General features: G+C 41.5%; 1 protein-coding gene and 1 pseudogene across 3 annotated transcripts in view; one reads left to right on the top strand and one right to left on the bottom strand.

Annotated features, from left to right (window-relative positions):
• The window catches only part of ASTN2 (astrotactin 2), an 893,996-nt gene that overhangs the window by 171,640 nt on the left and 696,097 nt on the right, over window positions 1-26,259 (bottom strand). For all 3 annotated transcript variants that reach the window (XM_012664418.1, XM_012664417.1, XM_012664419.1), the window contains one exon: window positions 17,480-17,745. In XM_012664418.1, coding sequence (XP_012519872.1) covers window positions 17,480-17,745 — 266 coding nt within the window. The remainder of the gene's footprint in view (window positions 1-17,479; window positions 17,746-26,259) is intronic.
• Window positions 4,022-4,492, top strand: LOC105826439 (annotated as a pseudogene).

The raw sequence follows: 26,259 nt of genomic DNA, 5'->3' as shown, positions 1-26,259 counted from the left end.
TACAGATTTGTAGCCTAGGAGCAATAGGCTCTATACTATATAGCCTAAGCATGTAGTAGGCTATAACACCTAGGTTTGTGTAAGTATACTTTATGATGCTTGCACAACAACAAATTGCCTAACAACACATTTCTCAGAATGTATTCCCACCATTAAGTAACTCGTGACTATATATATACACAATGGAATACTATTCAGCCTTATGGCTGAATTCTTTTTATAAAGAATGAAATCTTATCATCTGCAGCAACATGGATAGATATGGAGGGCACAATATTAAGCGAAATAAGCCAGATACAGACAGATGAATACCACATGATGTCACTCATATGTGGAATCTAAAGAAGTTGGTGTCATAAAAGTAGAGTGTGTGTGTTTACCAGAGGCTGGGGAGGGGAGGAGGGAGAGGGGATAAGGAGAGATTGGTCAATGGGTATAAAATTACAGTTAGATATCATAGAAGGAATGAATTCTGGTGTTCTACTGCACAGTAGGGTGACTATGGTTAACAATATTTTGTTGTATATTTCAAAATAGCTAGAAGAGAGGAATTTGAATGTTCTCACCACGAAGAAATAATAAATGTGTGAGATAATAGATGTGCTAGATATCCTGATTTGATTTTACATAATGTAAACATGTATTGAAACACCATACCATACCCCATAAATATTAACATGTATAATTATTATGTGTCAGTAATTAAAAAAAATTTTAGAAAAAGGAAAATAAATAAATTGCTCTACACTGGACTTTTAGAGCCATTAATATGCTGATTGTCACTGGGAAGTCCTGAGAAGGCAATGTATAAAATGCAGCATTTCCCAAACACAAGGGTATATGGAACTCTTTTTTTTTTTCCACATTCCCCATTGTAAAAACAAAACAAACAAACAAACAAATAATAAACCACGAAGCACTCCATAAATGTTTGTTGCATGAACAAGTATTGTATGATCAGTGGTAAAATATAAGGAAGAAGACTGGGAGCTGTTTAGATGTCTAATCTATGTGACCCTAGTGGACCTGCTCAGTCAACAGGGCGATAGATTGTGCTTACTTGTTCTAAACTACCTCCAAAACATTTGTCCTGTCACTGAGCTGATAGCAATTATGAAAGTGATGAACAGCAGACCAATTATGAGCAACAGGGAACATCGGTTATAACTCCAGGGAGAAGACATAGCCATATCAGTAGCCTCATCCATCTACTCATGAGTCATCTTTCTGAGGCATCTTGCCCTGTGACCTTAAACTGCCAAGGGCTTCTCAGTCTTATATAAATCCAAGTTCTTCAGAGGACGGCTCTTCCTCTCAGTCTGTCTGCTACAAGGCGTTGCTCCTGGCCTGCTCAGTCCTGGAAGGGGAAACCTGGATGCAACCCATACACTTGTCCTAAGGGAAGCCTTTAGCCAAGGATCCCAGCCCCACCTAACAGACAAGACCTGTCTTCTAAGCCTTTTGTCTTTTGATAGTAACTCCTTCCCTGCAGTGAGAACATCTGGAGATGAGAGTCAAGTGGGAAGGTTTCAAGTGAAGGATTTGTCCAAGATTGTGGAGTTTACATCCCTAAATGCTAGCTTAAGTTAATGGCAAGTTCCTGAATAAAGAACTACACAATTTCTCTTTGGTGGCCACTGGTGATTTCATTTTTCCAGTACGCCCATTTTCGCTTAGGAGGCATCTGAGGGAGGAAGCCTCTCCTTTTGGTGGGGCTTCCAGGGGACTATGAGTGGTGACAGGAAAAGAAAGGTCAGTGGACAGGAGGGGACATGCTTAGTGTAGCTAGACCTATACTGAGTCTTTGAAAGGGAAGCTTGGAAATTTGTCTGAGTAAGTTATGAAAGCGTAGATTCTTATCAGGTTCATTGTTGCCATATTGCTATCATGGTGAATGGGATTCTGAGAAGTCAAGATCACTTAACTAGAAAAGGATGTTACACATGCTAGAGGGACAGCAGAACATAGAGGTTAAAAATATGGTCATTGGAACCAGACTCCTGGGTTCAAATCCAGTGCTCTCACTAAGTAAGCTGATGGAAGTGCCTTCAAATCTCTATGCTTTGCCTTCTGTACATATATTACAAAATGGGGATGCATTATTAATAACTACCTCAGTAAGGAATACTATAAGGATCATTTATAAAGCCACATCTATAAAATTATGTTTAATAACAAAGTCATCAGACATGCTTATTTACAGACAAAAGAGATTCTAGGCACATCTACATTTAGAATTATTTTTATTCTTTCAAATATTGTCTATTGGAAAAACAATATATCACTAGAACCAACTATCAGAGATATTATCTTTACCTTTGGGGAATTATGAATTTTCTTGTCTCTGTGAACTGATTGCCCTTTTGATTTTTAAATCAGTGGATCTCTGAGGGTAAGGCAATTACTATTTATTATATACCTACTGTGTGTTGGATGCTTTGTTCAGAAGCAAGAGCAGAAGACAGGAGGAGGAAAAGAAAGAAAAGGAAGGAGAAGATGAAGAAGAAAAAGGAAGAGGAAAGAAGCAACAATATTGATCAGGTATTTAATCATGTTAGGCATTGCTAAGTGCTTTACATGCATAATTGTATTTAATCTAACAATAACTCTATGTGTTAAATACTATTATCATTCCCATTGAGATCATGAGTAATTAAATTATATCTCCAAAGTATGTGGCAAAATGAGAATTTAAACTCAGGCCTGATTTGTGTACCGCCTTTTCTTCACATCCATCATGTTATATAATATCCAGAACCACCCTATAAAGAAGGTAATATTATTATTCTCAGTTAGGAAAATGGAGCTCAAGTAGGCTAAGTCACATGTACAATAACATCCCACAGGTAAGCACAAAATCTGGAATTCAAACCTAGATCTGGTTGACACTAAAATCTAGGTCCTCTCTGTGACATCTCACTGAAACCCTTGAAATTTCAAAATCTCACTGATAAGTCTGTTTACCTTGAAGGTAATTAATATCCTCCTGAGTATATAAAAATAAATAAACAAACTTATCTATATTTATATTTATATACCTATACACAGGTAAATAGCAGAGCACTTATGAACAATATATAGGAAATATCTACACCTATATTTTGTCCATCTCCATTCAAAATGGTATCTGCACATTTGAGAAACAACAACCAGGAAAGCACTTTAGAGAGATGGAAAGAGCCTCACCAACATGTACTATCCCATCCCCAAGCAGCCACCATGTGTCCACTTCCTCGTGTTCCCTGTGACTTTTTGAAGGGAAGCAATAATTTCCGAAAAAGATTCAGGTTGGAGCTAAAGTTTAAGGAGCCAAGACCAAGCTCTTTTAACAGTGGATGTATGCTCTCTAAAGAATGGGTTAAGTAGAGGTTTTGGATTGAGCCCATAGATGGCCTTTGTTGAGTTTTGAGACAAGCACTTCGATTAGTTAGTAGAGCAGAACCCAGCTTCTAAAGGGCTGAGAAGTGACTAAGAGGTGAGAATGGAGAAGTTTTACCATCAAAGAAAGATAAAGAAGGGTACAGTGATGGGAGGGACTCTGGAATCCAAGAAAGGCTATTTCATGATAGAATAGGCTTGTCCAGGCCAAAGTGTAGTGGAAGGAACCAGTAACGATGGAGCCTCTATACTTTACATGCTGAGACCACAGGCTATGGAACCAGAGAAACACGGCTTTAAATGTTAGCTCCATAACCTACGGGCTGTGTAATACTACTGAGAGATTTCTCCTTCTGAGCATCGGTCTTCTTTAGCCACTGAAAAGTTATGTTTTGAATACCTACTATGTGCATGACACTAAAGATAGAAGCTATTGTGACCTGGGACAAATCTGAAAGTCTGGAAGCAAGAGATTTGGTTTTTATCCTTAACTCTGAGGCAACTAAAACAGTCTCTGTGTTTTCTAACTTCTTCCTTCATAAATTGCATATCATGCATTAAGACTTACTTAGACAAACTGGAGTTCTTTCAGAGCCTAATACTCAGGATGGCTGGGATAAGACTGAGTCTGGCTTTTCACAAGATGGCACCGAAAGTGAAGAAGGAAGTTCCTGTCCCTCTCAAAGCCGAAGCCAAAGCAAAGGCTTTGAAGGCCAAGGAGGCAGTGCTAAAAGGTGTCCACAGCCACAAAAAAAAGAAGATCCATACATCACCCACCTTCCGGTGGCCAAAGACACTGCACCTCCGGAGGCAGCCCAAATATCCTCGGAAGAGTGCCCCCAGGAGAAACAAGCTTCACCACTATGCCATTGTCAAGTTCCCCCTGACCACTGAGTCTGCCAAGAAGAAGACAGAAGACAACAACACACTTGTGTTCATTGTGGATGTCAAAGCCAACAAGCACCAGATCAAACAGGCCCTGAAGAAGCTCTATGACATTGACGTGGCCAAGGTCAACACCCTGATCGGGCCCAGTGGAGAGAAGAACACATATGTTCAACTGGCTTCCGATTACAAAGCTTTGGATGTTGCCAACAAAATTGCGATCAACTAAACCAAGTCCAACTGGCTAATTCTAAATATATATATTGTTTTACCTTAAAAAAAAAAAAAAAGACTAAGTCTGTCCTGGTTTAAATGACAACGTTTCCTCCAAAATTCATGTTGAAACATACAACACTATTAAGAGGTGTGGCCTCTGGGAGATAAGTAAATCATGAGGGCTCAACCCTTACAAATAGGATTAACATGCTTATAAAAGGGCTCAAAGTTAAAGGGAGTGCTCTCTTGCCCTTTTGTCCCATCTGCCATGTAAGGACACAATCTTCCTCACCTCTGATGGATTCAGCAACAAGGCACCATCTTGGGAGCAAAGAGCAACCTTCACCAGAACAGTCCTGCCAGCACCTTGATCTTGGACTTCCCAGCCTCCAGCAGGATGAGAACATAAATTTCTCTTCTTTATAAATTACTCAGTCTCAGGTATTTTGTTATAGCATCGCAAACAAAGACAGAGTCTAAGTCAAGGCTCAGACTCATGAGATGAAAAACTGTTGAGGGAGCTGGGGATTATTTCCACGAGATAAGAAAAATTCAACTGAGACCTAAATATCTTCAAATACCTGAAAGATTGTCATTTAGAACCAGAGAGAGGACTAACTTTTACTGAGTTTCTTCCATGTGCCAAGTATTGTTGCTAAGCACCTTACATGAACTATCTCAGTTAATTTGCAAACATAATTTATACTGTAAGGTAGACATTGTTAATCTTATTTTACGGATGAGAAAATAAAAGCTCACAGATTTAAGTAACATGCTCAAAGGCACATAGAATTTTTGTGGCAAAACTGATATTTGAACCCTCATCTCTCTTATTCTAAAACATAGGTTCTGTCTAATAAGTCAAGAGCTAAGACTTGCTCGGTAGAGTGTTGACAGATGGAACTAGAAACCATGAGGACAAGAAATATATAGGAAAATATTTTGACTTAATATAAAGAAGGATGTTTTAGTAGTGACTAAACAGGCTGCTTAGGGGATTCCACTGAGCAAACTGTTCCTGGGCGTGTTCAAACACAAGCTCTTACAGGATATAGTGGAAGACGTTCAAGCAGTAGATAAAAGTTGGCCTAGATGCCTATACAATTCCTTCTACTCCTTTCTTCTTCACAGGCACTGTTGTGATTGTAAAATAAAATAACAAAATATAGAGAGAAAGAGAAGGAGGAGCAAGAGGAAGAATATAAATATGGAAAAGTATGATAAGCAAGAGCTTATCTTTACTTAGCATTTATTATGCATCAGACACAAGGTTAAACATGCCAATACTCAGCTCATTTAATGCAGTAACCTCAGACATTAGGAATTATCAGTAACCTCATGTCACATCTGAGAGAATTAAGGCTCAGAGTTCCTTGTCAAAAGTCACATCAGAGAAAGGGAACAACCAGGTCTTGATGAGAGATTTGACTGGCATCAAAGACAAACTCTTAACTATTAGAGTAGAAAGCTCAAGTTCTTCTATGAGATCACGTTGGTCCACAGGTCTAGTGATGTTGGTTGTGGTGTAGTGCCAAAAAATCTCAAGCCTGGTTAAGCCTATTCTAGAACTAACTATGCAGTTATAAGAAATATAGGGCCAGACAAGCATGTTAAATGACACCATGGGGATGCAATCAGCAAAATCAAGGCTGTGAGGAACCCTACTAAACACAAAATCCAGTTTTATCAATAAAATATCCCAAGGGATAAAAAGAGAAAGAAGTAGATTAAAAGAGACTCACTAATCAACCACAACATTCGGATCTTATTTAGATCCTGATTTGGACAAACTGGTACCAAAGATATAAGACAATCAACCTGGTAAACATGAACAATAACTAGATATTTGATGACATAGAGGAATTATTATTAATTTGGGAAGCCTGGTAGTGGTATTGAGGCTATATTTTGAGTGTTTATCTTCAAGAGATATGGACTTCGACATTTACACATAAAATTATCGAATGCTTGAGATGTGTTTCAACATTACCAGGGCAGCAGAGAAGCAGATGAAAGAGCAGGTGACACAGGCGTGGCATAAGTTGATTATTATTGAAACTAGGAGGTGGTAGGTACATGGTAGTTCATTGTGATATTCTCTTTACCTTCATATATGCTATACTTTTCTAAACAAAATTGATTTTGGGGTGGGTAGCAGATCCTAGGATTTAACAGTGCTCCCCCAAATGGGATAATTTGGAGATGAAGTGAAAAATGAAAGAAAAAAAAATACATGGTCCAAAGAGAAATCACATTCCTCATGGTCTTTTCCTCCTCCCAGAATATGAATTTATGGCCTAGAACCCTTCTGCTCAGAGATGTTAGGCAGGATGTGACTGTCACACAGTGCAGAGAAGCAAGCCACTGCACAAACTGACCATCTGTTTAACGGTACAAACTCATGTTGCTTTCAACTACATATGCCTGGTGAAATGCAAAGCACATCTGGAATGACTTTTTTTTTTTTTCTTTTTAGATTAGAGAGAAATAGAAAGAGAGAGAGAGTTGGATTGTTTGTGAATTCTCTCTGGGCCCTTAGCATCACTGCTGACCGAAGTTGCCTAATGACCCAAGAAGAGTCCCCTGTGAAGAGGGCTAAGCTCTAACAGCGATGGGGCCGGCAGCTCGCTCTGTTGCTGGAAGCCCGGCACTGCCCTGGCTGGGGCAGTCTTTGATGACACCCTCAGATAAAGGACGATGGTATGATGAATGAGTGGACGTGGGACAGCTGGAAAAGGGATTCTGGCCTTGGCTCTGATATTTGCTAGCCCTGTGCGGCTTCAGGTGATGGTTGCCTTCTACTCTCTGAGCCTCAGTTTCCTTATCTGTAAAATGAAGATAAACAGTACTAACTTCACAGCCCTATTGAGGGGATTAGAAGAGCCTGTGTATGTGAAAGCACCATGTATACATAACCATGACGTTGATGACCTTTTTCACTCATTCATTCATTCATTCTCATTTAAATGTATTTATTGAATTTCTACTATGCATCAGGCACTGTACTAGCAGCTGTTGGTATAATGCCAACTAAAAGGTGGTCTAGTTCCTGGTTTAATGACGTTTCCCCACTATTGTATAGGAAAATATTTTGACTCAATATATCCTCCCAGGATGTTCTCTCAGGGAGGGAAATCGGATGCTTAGGGGTCACTGAGTAAGCCGTCTGAAAACTGGGAATGTTCAAACGTAGGCTCCACAACCTCTTGCAAGGTGTTGTAGAAAGGAATCAGAAATAGACTAGAGTCTGACTAGATGCCTATATAATCCCTTCCATTCCTGAGTTTATCTGCTCTTTCTTTCTCATAAGCACTGTTGTGATCGTAAAATAAAATAATAAAATGTAGAGGAGGAAGAGAAACAGACATTAATCAAATAATTTCAAAAAATATAATTAGGAACTATGATGACTGCTACAGAAGAAAGAGGAAGAGGCCCAAGAAAATAAGTGAACAAATAAACAAACAGGAGGATCTTATCAATCTAGAATCTTAGCAGTCTGATGAATAACAGTTCACTACGTGGAAAGAAGGAAGGAAAGGGGTGAAGTATGTTCCAAGTACAGGGAACAGCATGCACAAAGTCTCTTTGACAGGACTAAGCATAGTGTTGACAAAAGCTAGAAGTAGATCACTTATGGTTGGAACACAGAAAGCAAGGGAAGTAGAAGTACAAGATGAGTTTTAAGAAATTAGAAAGACCCAGCCCAAGCAGCCCCTTGTAGCCCATGGTAAGGACATCAGTCTTTATCCTAAGAGCAACTGGAAGCCAGTAAATGGTTTTAATCAGGAAAGTGATGTGAGCAAGTTTGAATTTTGAAAATATCACTCTGGCTGCAAAGAATAGAGTGGAATAAAAGGGGCAACATTGTTACTAGCCAGTTAGGAGGCTACTCCAATAGCACAGGCAAGACTTGCTTCAGGGTAGAAGTGAATATATTTGAGAAATTCTTAAGAGGACGAATCTACAGGATTTGTTAATGGGTTGTATTTTGGGAGGAATAGTACAGGTAGAAAGGGAAGAGAGGTATCAAGGATGTCTCCTTGGTTTCAAGATTTTAAGAACTGAGATAAACAACACTGTTAGAAGGAAGGCAAAGCCATTCGTAACAAATGTAGTAGAGTGGTCTGTCAGGGTTACAAATGAGGAGTTACTATATTTCCATTGGATGGTGGGGGCCAAGCCTGGAATGAATGGGGGTGAATCAATGTAGATGTAGTCTACTTTTTAAAGAATTCTGGCCATTAAGAAATGAAGAGACAGTAGCTGGAAAAGGTAATTGAATGCAGTGATAGTGTCTTTAGTACACATTAGACTTCTGTTTACTATACTTTATTTAAAAAGTTGAAGGGGAGTAGCTAGTAGAGAGTATAGCAAAGTGAGAAAAAGCTCAGGTACTCAGGTCAAACCCTGGCTCTACCAGTTCCTATTTGTTGGACCTTGGGAAAAGTGATTTAACGTCTTCATGCCTCAGTATTCACATTGGGGAAAAACACAATAATAGTACCCACCATGTGGAGTTGATGAGAGGGTTCAGTGTGCCAAGTACCTAAAGTGCTTTAGCTAAGCTCCTGGCACCAGAGAAGTGCTCAGCAAATGCTTGTTATTATTAAAAGTACAAGGGAAAGCCTTTCTGCCGTTCTATTTTTTATTATATTTAATAACTGCATTCAATGTCCCATGGGAAAAAAAAAACGCTCTACTCTCTGACATGCAAAAATGTTTGCATTTGCTAAGACTGTATGACTTGTATATCTTATTGAATCTGCTAGTCTTCTGGTCCCATGAAAGAGCTATGTTTTCCAGTTTCGCAAGTTGGCAAGCCAAGTATTAAGTTCCTCTTTTGTAATTGACCATGAGTGTGTTGAGTAATATGCGGATTATTTCCCCCTCTTCTCTTTGATCTTCCCTGTTGCCAAGGATTGCCTGACAGTCTGATTGCTGGCCAGTTTACCTCCTTCTCAGAATGCACTGAGATGGAGAGGAAGTAGCCCACAATAGCAGAGAAGATTTAAGCTAGATTATAAGAAGTACTTGACTTTCTTAATCCCTAAACAAGGAATCCCCTGAAGGAATTTCAAAACGAGAAAGACGTATGAACCAGGGTTTTGGGTAGTGGTTCCCAAGCTCACTGTGCATGAGATTCACCTTGGGAGGCTGGGAAAACAAAGACTCTCAGCTCCACTCCCCAGAGAATCAGAATCAGAAAGGGAGCCAGGACGCTGCATTTTAAGCAAACACTTCCCCCATCCTCACCCTAAGTGATTCTGATCCACTCTGAGATCTCTGAGATCCAGATCACCACACTCACTAGGTACTCTTGATCTCTCTTCTGCTCTACTTTTTTCTACACTTTTTAGTGTACTTTATTATTGACTATGCTGATTGCTTATTTTATGTCTATCACACTCCAGCAGAAATTAAGTTTCTAGACAGTAGGGATGTATGCCTGCTTTGCCCCTTCATGTATTCCAAATGCCCAGAACAGTGCCTGACCCATAGGAAGTCCTTAGTTTATACTTGCTAAATTATTTGAATAGAATTCCCAGTCTCTTCGGCCATCTCATACATGGACTTCTGCAATAGACTTTCCAACTAAATAGTCTTCTTATTTTAGTGTTCTACAACATTTGGGTCAAGAGCATTTAGAAAATTTGTGGAGACCATGGATCTGTTGTTCTCCAAGGAAAAAAAATATAAATAATGTATAATTCTGCATAATCTTTTTGGGGATGGGGATTCAAAGATCCTTTAAAGTCAAGGATCTGCAAACTTCAAACCCTTGCCATAAAATCAACCCTGATCCCTGCAATTCACCTTCCAATGTTACTGTAGTTGCTACCCTAAAACTCACATCTAGTTGTATCTCTCCCTTGACCCAAAATCTTGAAGGACTTCCTATGATTTACACAGTACCTACACCACGCAACACAGCATTCAAAGTTGCCTACGACTCAGCCTTCTGCATATCACTTTTCCAGTTTTATCTCTACCAAATCTTTCAGACCTGTTGCAAGGGTGTGATTAAACACAAAAGCTTTGTACTCAGACACCCTGGGTTTGAATTCTTACCCCACAGCCCACTAGCTGTGTGATCTTAGAGAAATTATTTACCTTTCTAAAGCCTCAGGTTCTGGTATTTGGTTTTTAAATTTGTGAAATGAGCATAATAGTGCATACTTCGATGTGTTGTAGGGGAACAGCGTAAGATAACATATAGTAATATACACAAAGCATTTTTTTGAAATGCCAGGCACATAGTTGGCACTCAATAATTGTTAGGTTTTAGTCTTCTATTCAATATGCTTGATCCATAGGATTCGACATACCTTCTTTTCCTCTTCTTTTCCAGTATCCCTTAGTCTAGACCAGGGTTTGGCAAACTTTGTCTGTAAAGGACTAGAGAGTAAATATTTTGGGCTTTGTTGCACCATACTGTTTTCTGTGGCTATTACAAAACTCTGCATGGTAGCAGGAAAGCAGCCATAGATGATACATAACTGAATGGGTGGGCTGTGTTTCACAGACTTCATTTATAAAAACAGGGAGCAGGCTGGATGTGTCCCATAGGCCATAGTTTTCCAACGGTGGTCTAAAGTAGCTTTGAAATCTTACAGACCTGGTTTCAAGCTTCTCTGGGTCTCCATCTCCTCATCTGTTAAATAGGGATAATAATAGTACTTCCCTCACAAGTTGTTGGATTATTAAATGTGATAAAGCATGTAAAGCCCTTGGCACAGTGTTTGGCAGATAGTTATACATCTGGTAGATATTATCTCCATCAACAATGAACTTGCTCCAAGCAGTTCCACTACCTGCCTGTATCGGTATCCACCTTCCCTTCCCCAGGAGTTTTTCCCAGATTCTCCCTGTGTTTTTTTTTTTTCCTAACATTGTTGTGATATCTATTGTAGTATTTGAAAATAAATCATGCATTCATGTAGCATGTGTAGGTAATTATAGTTGCTTCCATGTCCCCGTCTACTAGATTGTGAGCTCCTTGAAGGCAGTCTGTGTCTTACACCCATCTACAGCACACGTCCTAACACAGTATCTGGCACACACTAAGCTACCAATGTGAGGTGGTGACAGTACAGAGCACAGTGACGCTGATGCTGGTAGTGACAGTGGTGGCGTCCGCATAGTCACGGTGGTGGTGGTGGTAATGGTTGTGGTGGTGGTAGTGGTAACGGGGAGAGGGGAGAGACTTGGCTGTTAATTTCTTTTCAAAGAGTAGTCATTTGGAATTCTCTTCTCGGTTTGAGCCAAAAAGTAGAAATGAGGCGAATAAGTCTTTCTGGCAGAGAGAAAGGATCTGCTGGAAGGTCAGACAACCACAACAAGACCAAAATTACACATGACGCTTCCTAGGGCAGCATGAGACGAAAATGCTCACAAGGTTGGAAGTCTGGAAATCTGAGGCCTATAAAGAACCATCTAGATCTATGGAGTATTTTACAGCCTTCAAAATACCGTTTGTTTTTCCACACGAGACTTCTATGGGGAAACTTACCACCGTCCATTTCAGAGATGAGGAAACTGAGTCTCAGAGAAGTAAAAGATATTTCTGAGGGTAGAAGTCATTCCTACTTCAAACCTAAAGCCTTGGCTGTGTGACCTGGAGAAAGTCACTCCTCACCTGTAGGCCTCAGTTTTACTATTTTTAAAATAAGCAGGATATGATTTTAATATCCTCTGCTCATAAACGCTGTGCCATTTGGAGGGAGTACAAGATATGTCTATCTTTCTCCTCTCAATACTAAATTTAAGGAGTGAAACTGACATTGTCTCTGGATGGGAAATAAGTTACAGGTCATAGGATACCTCTTCCAATCTCCAAATATTTGCTTTATTTTCTGTGTAGAAGTTATATCTGATCTTATTACAGCACCAAAGGGGACCTTGGATGAAGCTGGCCTGTATTTCTCATCATACAGATAAAGAAACAGAGACCTAGACAGTAGAAGCATGTCCATTGCCATGTGATAATCAAGGACAGAACCTAGTTCAGATTCCCGGTGTCCCAGTTCTCTAGTTCTCCCAAAGAAAACCCCCAGCCCTGGAATGAATAGGGATAGACACTGGATTGCCTGCCTCACAACTGAGTAAAAGTGAGTTCACACAGACAGCACACGGCAGAGATGGGATTCACATTCAGCTCTGTCTGGCTCTTCACCATGACACTCTTCTGTCTCCCCAACTTGGAGACTCTTCTTCACCCACAGGCTAAATTACCATAACAACCACAGAAAATCTTGTACATTTAAGCACCAGTTGTGCCGAGCCAAGCTCTGTGGCTTTGGGCTGTGTTAGGGTCATTTAACAGGTGGAGGAGGAGATTTATGCATTAATCAAATTCTCCATCATAAAGACTTTTTTCCTGCCTCGCTTGTTCAAAACCACAGCACAAAGTATAATTAAGGGCTTCTTCCTTGCTGAGGCAGAAGCATCATCTTTTCCCATGCATTCACTGGAATGGGCCCAACCAAGGAGCTAGTATCCTATGGTCCCCAAAGCCATCCATAGTATACCTTGGCCCTGGTCTAGAATGAGAGGCCAAGACTACCCCATAAACCTCTGGCAAGTCATACTCCCTCTCTGTTACTACCTAAATGCACCATAAAATGGGGCTCAGGAGTTCCCTCAGTGCCTCCAAGAACTCAAGGGGTTAATGGCTCCCACACAGAAGACCTTCTATTCTGCATTAGAGGGTCCATAGGAGAAGGAAATCCTTTTACTCGTGTTTAACTCCAGTTATGTTGTGCATCCCTTATCCACAGAGTGTGAGTTCCAGCAATGTTTATAAAGAGAGGAAATGCTCGAAAGATTCCTCCACTGGTTATCTGCTCTTTTGGGTTGGCCTCTCCCATGCAAAATAGGAATCCTACTCCCAAATGTCATGTCTTAGCACTCTGGGCATCAGCAATGTTGTGAAGTACTACTTAGAAGAGGGGGTAACAAAGGAAGCATAGAAAAAAGAAAGGGAAATTTTAAATAAACAGTATTTTTATTACTATCACAGATAACATTTGTCCGTTATATGCTTTGTGCCGGGGACCACGCACGCATTATCTCATTTGAGTCCCATGAAGTTGGGATCATGAGACCACATTTTACAAAGGTGGAAACTGAGGTTTGGCGACACCATTCAGCATGACACAGTGAATAGGGGATCGAAGCAAGACCCCAACCCAAGCCAAGCAAGCCGAGGGGAGCACAAAGCCTGTACTATCTGCTTCCATACAGACCAAGTTTCCTGTAGGAAACTCAGAAAGAAACTTGCTCAACTAATCTGGCTTTTCAGGCAGGAAAAGAAAACCCCAGAAAGGGAAAAGGACTTTCCCAAGGCCTTGCTATGACTCAGTGTCACAGCCCAGGCCCCTCAACTACAGGTCAAGGCCTCTTTTTGGTTTGTTTTATCCATGTGGCCTCAGCCTGCAGAGATGGCAGAGAGATGGAAAAGTCTCAAGAGAAGGAGTGAAGGGGATTTGAGGCAGAGGCGGAAAAATAAATGATGGACAAAACATTCCTTGTACCAGCTCTGTGTGGTGGCCATATTCCCCTCCTCGGGGGTCATTTCCAGACCTGCAGTGGGCCTGTCCCACCCTTTCTGCTGCAACCTAGCTCCCTTGGAAATGCCTAATGCACTCCAGACCCTAGGCTAGCATGAAACTTTACACAGGCCTGTCATTTGGGTTTGGGACGAGGGAGAAGAGACTGGAGACTTGGAGGAAGCCACCTCTAGCCAGGTCTAACATTTCTTTGCAGGGATGACTAAGAGGAGAAGAGAGAGGAACTGAGAACACAGCACCCATGCCCGTCTGTCTGCCCTAACCTCTCCAGGGTTCCCCACTACTCTGGGGCTAAACTCTGCACCACAGCTTCCACAGCACTGCCCGACCTCCCCGCGGCACTGTCCGTGGGGGTCCCCCTCAGCCTTGGCCCAGCCACACTGATTCTCATTCACTTCCTCAAATGGGTCACATGTACTCATCCCTCCAGTCTTTGCAGAAGCTGGGCCTTCTACCTGGAATGCTTTCATTCTCCTCCTCCTTTCCCAAACCCAGCCCGCCACATTCACGTCATGTGCCTGGCCCCCAAGGACTTAGTTTAAATGTCACTTCCTCTGGGAAGCCTTCCCTGACCCCACAGTCCCCCTTGCTACATACTTTCAACCCATTAGCCTGGACTTCTCCTTGGCACTTTGCAGTCTAACTTTACTTGTTTGTGTGATTGTTTCATGAATATCTGTTCTCTCCACAAGTTTGTAGACTCCATAAAGACAAAGACCATGTCCATTTGTCACACTGTTCACTCCTCAGGGTGTAACACAGTATTTGGCATAGAGTGGGGACTCAAAATACTTACGAATTAATGAATGAATGACTACTGCGCCCAGCTTTCCAGGTCTCCTGTAAGGAGAACAGTGACATCTAGTGACCACTTTCACACTCCTGGGATTTTCTGATCACATACCACCAACCGACCTCATCAGACCTCACTGGATTTCCAATAAATTGAATATTTTGATAGTGCTGAGGGAAGCTGGCAAAGAATCCAGACATAGGAGAAGCTGGCCCCTGAGCCAGATTCCAAAAAAAGAAAAGGGACCACCACCCTATCTACCGCCACACACGTGCCAAGAACATGTAGCAAAAGTCCTGTGGCTTGGCTTGTAGTTGTGTGTGTCACATTGCAGATGAGGAGAGTGTGGCCCAGACAGGGAGCCACTGGGGCAAATTCACACAGTAGTAAGCGGGGGTATTCACAGCCTCATTCACTAAGTCCTGGAAAGCCAGCCACACACAGCTACATCCTCACTGATGCAACTCTAGTCAGAACACTCTTGTTACTCAATGGAAGCTGCAACAGCCTCCTCACAGGTGTCCCTGATCCTACTTCCACATTCCCACAACCTTTTCTGACCTTGCAGTCAGAGGTGTGGGGACACGCATATATGAATTTTGTTAGTTAGCTTGGGGGCCTCTGATGCACAGAATGAGATTACTTACAATGCTTGGTTTGAGACTGAAGAGCGCTGTTGAACCACGCATGGCTAGGCTTTATTTATTCATTCATTCAGTTAGTTAGTTTTAACACTTTAATAAACTCTCGCAAATCTCCCACCAAAAACTACCTACATGTAATACATATTCCCTCATGCCACTACGCTGCATCCCTTGACTCAAGATGACCATCTTCCTGAATCCTGAAATGTTCATCGTTTCCTTGCTTCTCTTTTTAAAAAGTTTTATTGCATCTGTATTAATTCCTAAAAGGTAGCATGTTTGAGGGGGATGTGTGTGTGTGTGTGTGTGTGTGTGTGTGTGCATACTCTAACTTAAAAAGTAGGGAAAGGGTATTGCGCTACATAAAATTTATCTTTGTGACTTATCTTCCTCATTTAATATTATGTTCATTCACTTCATATTCATAGGTGTGACTATAGTCCATTCCCTCTGGCTGCCATAGTATATTCTATCATATGCATATCCTATACCTTACTTAACTGCTTTCCCATTGTTGGTCATTTGGGTTGTTTAAAGAGGCCTCTTTCTGCCACACAAATCTAATTCCAACAGCCTCCTGCTAATCATGTATGTTTATCATCTCAGTGCCCTCAGGATAGGGTCCAAAGCCCATGACCTGGCTTATCATTTAGGTATCCTAAATGATCAGGCCCCTTCCAATCCCTCTGGCCTCATCCAGCTCTACTTACATCTCTTGGTCTTAGTCACACGGAAATTCTTTTGGTATTTGTACAGACGATGTTCTCTTCTTCCTTTGGTCATCTACCTGACTCTCTCCACGCCCTTACTCCCTTCTCTTCTCTATCCTCTATGAAACCCAAGTGACCACTCAACATCCTCCAACACTTAGCCCAGGAGGATGCTATGAGAGGAGCACATAATCCATAGAGTTCTAGTGGACTCAGTCAGTGGTCTACCAAATTATCTCCTTTGGAGGCCCAGTGCTGTCTGGGAGCTGCTGCAGAGGGAAGAGTGGGAACAAAATAGGAGATGCTTTATCCACCTTCCTCTTCCTCACTGAAGTAGTAGCATCACTATTCCTGATTTCATGGATTGAAGTTCCTGAACAATTGTATTTGGAAAAAGGGTTCCATGAAGGTAAGTTTGTAAACCAGTAAATCAAATAATTTACATGGTCCCCTCAAGCCCTAAAATTCTGTAATTCAAAGTGATACACATCCAAGAGAAAAAGAGGAGATAAAATTTCCTGGTTAAGCATGTTAAGCCCTAGAGCCAACCAACTTTGAGCAAATCACTTAATATCTTTGAGGTTTCCTCAGTTGTAAAGTAGGCATGATATTAGGATGAACTATACGGAATAAAATGGCCACATTTCAGCAATTTCATATGCATCAAACCAATATTTATAAGTAAATCACAGATCTGGAAGGGCAGATTAAACAAGACAATAGAAATATAATAATGAGGCAGACACTGCTAGGTTTTCACCAAATCCATGCCTTCTTCTCCTAGGCACACAGCTAGAATACGTTTCCCCGTCTTCATTGCAGACAATGTGGACAAAGGCTGAGTTCTAATTATGGGAATGGGAGCTGAACTGACACTGGCCACTTTCAGGTTTGGCCCCCTTAAACCTTTCATGTCTAAGCCTCCCTGTTCTTTCTCCTTCCACAGCAACTGCGGAAGCATCAGGTTGACGCAGTGCAGGATGGAACAGGCTGAGTCTCTGAACTACTTTTCAGAGTAAAGCCACTCATCAATCAAAAACATCTATTTGGGACTCTGCACAAACACAAAATAACCTTTATTGTATTTATCCACCGAGATTTGAGCATTTATTGGTTATAGCAGCTAGTGTTACCAAGCTTTGTAAGGAATCAATAAATGCTAGTATTCACCATGACATTGCAGCTGTTGCTGCTGACAGTCCCCATGGACAAAGGGTCCACAAGGGCAGGAGGTAGAGGGTTGGTCAAGTTTGACTTAGCAGCTGGGCTAGGGGAGCTCACCTCCTTCGTGCCATTGTCTTGGATGAGGGTATATAGTGGCACCACACGGTTGATTTCCAGCAGCACTGGTGTAGGGCTCAGCTGCTCCTTGCCTGGCCGGCGGCACAGGTGGCAGGTGGATGGACAGCGGCCCTTCTCCTCACAGCGGATCTCCACACCTGAGATGAGCTGGTCATCCGACAGCATCTGGGCTGTCAGCAGACCTGAGAGGTAGGTGATGAAGGGCATGGACTTGAGCTCCTTCTTGCTGCCCAGCTCTGTGGTCTCTGGAGAGGCATAAAACAGAAAGAGGGAAAAGTAAATTCAGTATTGCTCAAAAGGTTGGACTCTTAAACTCACAAAGAGCATATGCTGAGGAGCTGGTATCCACTGGCAAGGAAAAAGGATGGTAGAGTGATTCATTCATAATGCCTTGGAAAGACCATGGCCTGAGGGTTCAAAGACCAGAATGGTGTCTTGTTCTCTCACTTACCTTACATATCTTCTTGTTTTCTCTGGCCTTCACTTTTCCCATGTTTAAAGTTGGTAGGTTGGGCTAGATGATTCTCTAAGATTCTTATAAGACGTAAATACTCAAAGATACATTTTTCCCAACCAAAAATTCCTTTCTGTCTACTGTCAACCTACAAATTTTTAAAAATTTTCTACTTTTTTTATTTCAGCATATTACAGGGGTACAAATGTTAAGGTTATATATATTGCCTAGCCTATACAAATTATACCCTCTTTTAAAATTTTGCTCCAGTCCTGTATTTTCCGTGAGGCTCAATAATAATAAGTGAAACACAAACTTCGTAACAAGCCAACTTCATTTTAAATCTCAGTTGTACTTGATAATACCTCTTAACCTTTGGAAAGTTTCTTAATATCCAGGAGACCCTAGTGATTAATTGTGAAAAATGGGGTTAATAACACCAATGGAATCAGTTTTGAGTGGTAAATGAGATAGAAAGAGTGAAATTGTCTGGAAAAGACATTATTTCCCCTTTCTTTCTGTGTTCACCTGTTCGCTTGTTCAAACTCCTTTTTCTGCCTCTTTCTTCATGAGCACGGTGAGATTGGATTCATGCCTGCTCCATTCTGTGCCATCTCTCTTGACCTATGCAACTAGTATTTCCCACCTCTGTGCCTTTATTCACCCTGTCCTGTTTGCTACCTCTGCCTCTCTACATCTTTTCTATCCGTCAATGCTCCATTCCAACGTTACCCTCTTCAGAAAGTCATTTTTCGTTGCCCCAGCCCCTCTTCTCTGAATAAGTATTTTTACTTATGAGATCTCGAGTTCATTTTCCTTTCCCATTTTTTGCTGACCTCTCCAACAATATTATCAACCCTAGGAGACCAGGGGCCATGTCTCCCATTCCCGCCCACCTTCAGTGTCTAATGTGGTGCTAGGGATATACTTGAGACTCAAAGAGGGAGATTATAGAACTCTAAATGGCTAGAACAATATTCATGACCTAGTCAAGAGACTCCAACATTCTTCTGAAGAATTCTAGGGATTCTAGGAAGTACTGCAACAACTGCTTTCATAAGGCAAGAGGAAAACTGAGCAGAGAGGGCTCTACACCCTCATCTCAGCTTCAAATAGAGCAGTTCCACTTGTATTTCTCTTATAGATTGGCCTTCTATATAAGTTTTCATATTTAAAAAAAAGGTTTTATGACTATATCAAAAAGCTTGAAGAAGCAAAGTGATTTGTACAACCCAGAGGGTTCCATTTACGTCATAGACTATGTTAATGGACTCACAGTTGTGCAATGCACAATCTGAGTGGCAAAATAGGGCGATCCTGTTCTAAACGACAGAGCTTGATCCAGGGTGCAGCTTCTACTAAGCCTGGTGAAGTCAAGGCAAGCTTCTGCCTCAGTGGAAACAGAGGCCCTGGGCTCTGAGGTCTGAGAGAAAAGGGAGAGTTTTCTCCTGCTCTTGCTCTCGGCTTGCAGTGACATGCAGCTGATCTGGAAATGGACTTGCAAATTAGAAATACAAATAAACGCAGCCTTCATTCATTACTCTCTGGGCCCTCGGGCCTAGGATCTGGGCTCCACCTTTTCTGTCTGGCTGTCAGCAAATGCTTATGAGCATCAGATCAAAGGCTCTGGAGGAGGAAGACAAGGCGAATTCCAGCTAACCAATCCTTCAGAGGGATTAAAGAAGGGTAGTTACTAAGATAAACAAAACAAGATTGTGAAGACGGCATCCCAGCAGCTGGAGAGATGGAGACAGTCTTATATACAGACACGTCCAAAGAAGATGATGACGACTTTTGGAACTGCAGGCCAGAGGGATAGTTTTAGAGAAAGGTGACTTTGAACTTGGAAGAAAATAACCATTTTGGGAGAATATCAGGATTCAGAGCTGTGAGGACATTAGGGATTAGTTAGCCCACACGCTGGCCTACGTCAACAAACTACGGCCTATTGGCCAAATCCAGCCCCCTTCCTGCTTGTGTACATAAAGTTTTATTGGAACACAGCCATCTCATTCATTTTTGTAATGTATATGGCTACAAAGACAGAATTGAGTCGTTACAACAAAGACTCTATGATCACAAACCCTAAAATAGGTACTATCTTTACAGAAAAGTTTGGCAACCCCTGCTCTAGCCCTAGTTTATGAATGGGGAAATTGAGTTTCAGAGAAAGGACCCACATACGGTCACATAGAAGTATGGCAGTATTATGGATTAGTTAATGTAAAAACTGTAACTAATCAAAGAGACCATCCGTACACTTGGATTGTGAATGTCCAAGGAGAAGAAATAGAGTGGGACATCTTTTCTCCATAAAACATACATCAAAGCTATTAAATGAACACACTTTTGAAAATGCTGATGTAGTACAAACCTTCACATTTTAAACAAGGGAAAAGTGTGTACCAAAGAGGAAAATGACTTTCCAAGGTCACACAGGGAGTCAGTGATCATTCCAGTACGACTCCACTCTTCTGATAACCGATTCATCACTTAAACTACTATTATCTCATGTTACTCCATCTTTCACAGCATATATGGTGTGCCCCTCATAGTACATGGCCATATGCACAAAATTGAATTGGGAAGAAATGTAACCTGGTGCTAAGAATAAAAATTCCCTTGATCAAACAAAAATTCATGGCCATTGGGTTAAAGATACAACTATCCATTTAACAACAAAATCATCTATAGTTCTTTGCTGATCTGCTTCTGTTCAATAAATCTTTACCTTTTTAAATCTATCATCTCTATCAGTGGAGTTAAAAGTCCACAGTCCAGGTTGACCGTAGTAGCAGTACAGAATTTACAGCTGCACTTAAAGGATGGTTTTGCAAAAGGAAGGCTATCATCTGGTCCAACCCTATTGCTTAACAGACGAGGAACCTGTAACCAAAATTGGGCAAGGGACATACCTCTAAATCCCACGCACATGTCCTAACAATGATCCTCTTCTTGAAGATTGTTCATGCCTAAGTTATGATCTGGATGAGAGTTACAGCAGGGAACACCATTAGCTATTTCATTAATTATTCCTCTGTAGACATCACAATTGCAAAAGCTAATTGCTCCTGATCAAACCCCACCCTGTGGCTAAAGTCATCTGTTCAAAAGGCAAAACCTACACTCCTCTCCTGCTTAAAAATCTTCCATGGCACTTCACTGCTCATAGCATAAAGACCAAAATCCTTGAGATGGCACATAGACAGTGTGGAATATAGACAACCTGCTGCCTCTCCAGTCTGATCTCTTACCCTGTTCCTTCTAATTCTCTTACTTTCAGCTACAAGGGCCTTTATGTTCCTTGCGTACACCCTATGTCTCTCTCAATCCTGTGCTTTTTTTCTACGCACAGAATGCTTCCCCCATCCCTCGCTCAGCCCGTGGATAACTTACACTCATCCTCCAGATCTTAGTTCAAGTGCCAATTCCTCAGAAAAGCCTTCCCTGAAATGCCCACGCCACCAATGTATGTTAAAGTTTTATATTACAGATGCTCATAGCATCCTGTTCTCTGTATCATCAGTTAATGTCTCAAGAATGCAAACTCCATGAAGGCAAAGACAGTATCAGTTTTGCTGATTCCCATACCCACCTTACACAGTACCTGGAACACAGCAGGCTTTCAGAAATATTTCCAATACGTATTTCTTGAATATATAGTAAACTTATATAACCTGATCCCTGTGCTATCTTAACAAAGATGAATCTGAGAGCTAGGATTTGTGAATTACAAAGTTGTGATTTGTATTAGTTGTGATGACAACCTGTCAAGGCTCATAGTCAAGACACGCTCTGTGCCCAAAGTAAAATTAGTGCCCTCAATCAAAAGGTCAACGGATAAATAGTTGGAGAGCTGATCTATTTGTTGTTCTGACCTCCTCCAGGTTTTCATGTAGGCCCTTGCCATTAAGGGAATGGGAGAGTTAGGTTAAAACAGAGTGTCTTTAACAGGCCAAGGATAAAGAGCATTTTTGAAGAGACTTATCCTCTGTTCACATTTCCCATCCTTCTGAACAATGCTTCCAAAATAGGATCATGTCTGGTTTCAAGCCCAATTCAGTTCCAATGACACTACAACCCATTCATTTGAGAACCTGCCAACTGAACTCTCTTTTTTCTCCTCCCAAATTCCTGCTGGGTATTATTTTGTTGCCACCAAAAAAAAAAAAAAAAAAAAAGCCTCAGTTGAAGTGACAACTCCTTGTTGGGAGGGCAGCCAGGGCTTTTCGGCAGGAGGTGATGGCACCACTTGCCCTCATCCAGAAAACAAAACAAAGCATCAGACTAAGGGCTTCTGAGAGACCCAAAGCTGTGCGGATGTTTGTTCAATATTCAGCAACGGTGCAGGGCGCTGCCTCCCTAGTCAGACCGGCTTGCTTTGGCAATAGCCTTGCACTTGAAGCATTTAAAGGCTCCACAGGGACCAGAGGGGCTCAAATTAGAAACATTAAGGAGGGGGGGAAAAGGGTGAGACTTTTATATCATAAAGAGGGGCCTTTATTACAGCAGTGGCCTCCCAGAAATTACTGAAATGGGATCATTTCTTAGGCGGAGTTACCGTCTCCTGTTGGAGGAAAGCAATTGCTCTGAGGCCTGACTCAGGAACCCACACAAATATCCTTAACAAAGGGAAAATAGCCAGCCGAAACGCCATCAGCAAGGCCTGTACTTCTGTGTTGTGTAACTGAACTTCTCAGCCTAATAGTCAAAGTCCAGCGTCATCTGTGTGCCCTTTATAAATAATAGTACCAAACCTAAAAGAGTATTATGAGGATTAAATAAGGTGCTTGGCACAGGTTAAGCACTCAATAAATATTATTTGTTATTGTTGTTGTTGCTGTGGTGGTTGTAATTATATTGCTGTTGTTGTAACAGGATGTTAAAATTTGTCATTTCTGTTGAGACACCAAGACATAATAGAAGTGAAATACTGAAGCCATGCCCCTAGATGCGGAATTTACAAAGGACATGAATCCTAGTTCCATAACGCTAGAACCCTCAGCCAGAACAAGGAAATAAAAAGAGGTCAGAGAGTGAAAGGGAAAAATTTAGGGAAGATTTTTTGGGGGGAGAACTAGTACCATGTTTGGAGTTCCCAACATGCCAGGAGGGACATGTAGAACATGCTATCTTCTAACCCCAGGTTTTTTGAGAAGGACGCTCAAGAGTGCCACTTGGAGAACTTCTTATGTGTTCTTGGCAACTGGGAAGAGGGTGGACTAAGCTCTATCTTCACCTGAGAAAGGTCTAGTGGCCTATGGCGACAGAACAGAAGGAGCTGTGTGAGAATTAGCCCAAACTCCAAAAGGTTGCCTGGTGAAAAATGCTTGTTTCCCCTGGACCCGATGTGGGTCACATTGGAGAAAGAGCTGGCCTGGAACTGTTTTGAGTCCGGCCCAAGAGGAATTCTAACACAGGATTTTGGGTCCCCACAGTGAGTCTCCATGAGGTGGGCAGCCAGAGAAATAGTAGGTAGAAGGGGACCACAGCAGCCACTCAAAGAGAAATGGCATTGCTCCAGGTTTTGGGAGATGTCCCCAGCAATGGGGATCACTGAAAAGCCCCCAAGGGAAAGGGCCAGCTTTATAAATATGCCAGGACCAGAGAATACAGAGCCAGGTAAAAAGATACCAGGGCACGTAAGACCTTCCTAAACCTTCCTGCACCTCTCTCTTACTCTGTGGACTGTGGAGGGAGGAGAAGAAGAAATGCCAGATAGAGAAATAGAATAAATGGCAACCAGCCCCCTCACCCGCTTCCTGATGCTCCAACTGGGAAGGGCAAGGAGATCTGACTTGTCAAATTTAAAAGTTTATTCAAATCTTAGACTGACATGTGCCAGGGTTTCTCAATGTGGAAAACCCTTAGGTCAGGACCCCCAAGCAAGAAGGCCTATAGTATATTAGAAAAGGCGCTTCTCTGAAGTCAGGGATTTGGCTGTGGGACTTTGCTCTGCCACTACTTGGCAATTCATGTCATGTAGAGCACTTCTTTTGTAACCTCAGCTTCCTGTTCTCTAAAATAAAGAAAGATTTAAACAACAACAAAAAAATCTTAGACTGGACATCCTAATTCTTGATTTGAAAGTGTATTAGCCATGTAAAATGTCTATAGCACTGTCTATTCCAACAGTGATAATAGATTAAATGTGGCCTGCTAGAATTTTCATCTAGAAGTAGAGGAAAGTTATCCCAGTAAATATATTAAAAGAAGTATGAGAATCAACTCATATGTATATACTCTTGAATATACATATATTCATAGATTATATTTTGACTGCTCTCAACTTGTACTATCAACTGAACCATTTACATCACCATTATGGTCCATATTTGTAATATTAGTTACTGTGATAGTTAAAGGAATATTTGTCTCCCCAACTAAACTGTGAGCTCCATGAGAGCAAGGACCATGGCCAGTTTTAATAAACATTTGCATTCCCAGTACAGAGTTCACTGTCTGATATCGTGTAGACAGTCTTCAGGTAAATACCTGAATAAATGCATTCATGAATCTGACTCCTTTCTCCTTTAATCTTCTACTTGGGTAATATTTATCAGACTTCAAACCCCCTATCTCAGTTTATCACCAAAGCCCCAAAGGCAACTGGTTTTTACCTTAGTTTATTAATGTGCACTTAGTAGCTCAGAGAGGTGAAGTAACTTGCCCCAAATCACACAGCTGGTAACTAGTTTAACTATTTCTACTCAGTTCACCTTTTCCTTCCACTGTCCATATTTCCTCTCTGAAAAATTTTCAGCACTGATTGTCACTCCTGCATGATGAGTCATCTGTATTCCAAACCCCTGTGTCTTCCTGGTACCTTCCACCTCCAGGCAACACTCCCAACCTCCTCCCACCCATTTCCATGAACTAATAGGTTCTCATGGATAGAAAGCATTTTAAAGGTCACCTGGTCAGAAATCCCATCTGTTTCATTCACCATCAAATTATTCCCCAACAACTCCCTCTTGGACACTTCTAATCATGTGGAACTCATTGCCTTTTTAGGCCTCCAGTCCCATTGTGGGAAAGCTCTGTTAAACAGACTAACTTCTCATCTGGGAACTGCATTTCTCATCCTAAACACCAGACCCAAACCCAGAGTTATGTACTTTAAGCTATGTGGATGTCTTATCTGCAGTACTCAAGCCTGCCCCCTACTTGGGGGTCAGGCTAAAAGTAAGCAACTAACCGTGTGGATAAAATTCTGATCCCAGAAACTGTGGGACATTCCTGAGTGGCTTCTAATGAGATGTATACATATGTGTGTGTTGTGGTTGTGTATGTGAATGTGTGTGTGTGTGTGTGTGCGTGTGTGTGTGTGTGCGTGTATGTGTGTGTGCGTGTGCATATTTGGGGAATGGAAAGAGAAGCAACGGTGCAGCTTCCAAAAAGAAAATAGGTTTACAAAACTGCCAAACCCTAGGACTACTGATCCCCTGATCTAACCTTATTTGGAAGCTCTTCCCCTAAATGCACAAGTAATAAGCACAATCACAGAGGAGCAGATAGAGCACAGTGGCTTGCTTGAGTTGAATTCCACATCTTCCACTTTCCAGCTATGTGACCTTGGACAAGTCACTTACCCTCTCCTAAAGTTCCATTTCTTCATTTGTAAAATGGCAATAATATTAGTACCTACACATTAGATTATTTGGAGGATTAATGAGAAACTGAACCCAATAAAGAATTTCCAGTTCTAGGGTGTCAAGAGCATCATCAGAGGTCATTTGTTCTAGCCCGTGGCCTTCATCCCAGCATTATTCAATTCTTGTGCATGTCTGAATTTGTAAATCTTCCCTTGAAACATGCCTCATGCTTTAACTGTCAGGAATCTCTCAGCTACCTGCTGTCTACATATTGGAACACAGTAGACCAGAATTGAGTGCTTAAGTTCAAAGGTATTGAGTCAGACTACCTGATTTCAAATCCTCGGCAAGTCACTTCACCTCTCCAACCTTACTTTCCTGACTCGTAAAATGAGGATACTAATTCCTCTTCCAACTTTTCTCAGAATCAAATGAGAGATGATGTGCTAGTTGATTTATAGCTATGATCTCATACCCCCTTTTACAGATGAGGGAACTGAGGCTTAGGGTAATAAAGTTCGACCTACGATAGGATACCTGTCTTCAGGTGAAAGCAGTTAAATTTCTGAGGAAGGTCATATGCTCTGTGAGAGAGGGAACCCTGGACACTGCCCAGTGGCCCAGTAGTGTCTGATATCTTGGCCAGAGTCAGGGACCAGTCAGCATTGAAGGGTGTCACTTATTTCTGCCTCCTGAGACAAAAGTAGGCT

This window comes from Propithecus coquereli, unplaced genomic scaffold (assembly GCF_000956105.1).
Source record: "Propithecus coquereli isolate 6110/MARCELLA unplaced genomic scaffold, Pcoq_1.0 Scaffold89, whole genome shotgun sequence".
Taxonomy (NCBI): Eukaryota; Metazoa; Chordata; class Mammalia; order Primates; family Indriidae; genus Propithecus; species Propithecus coquereli.
Note: the sequence above shows the minus strand (reverse complement) of the source record. Positions and strands in the feature narration are given on the sequence as shown.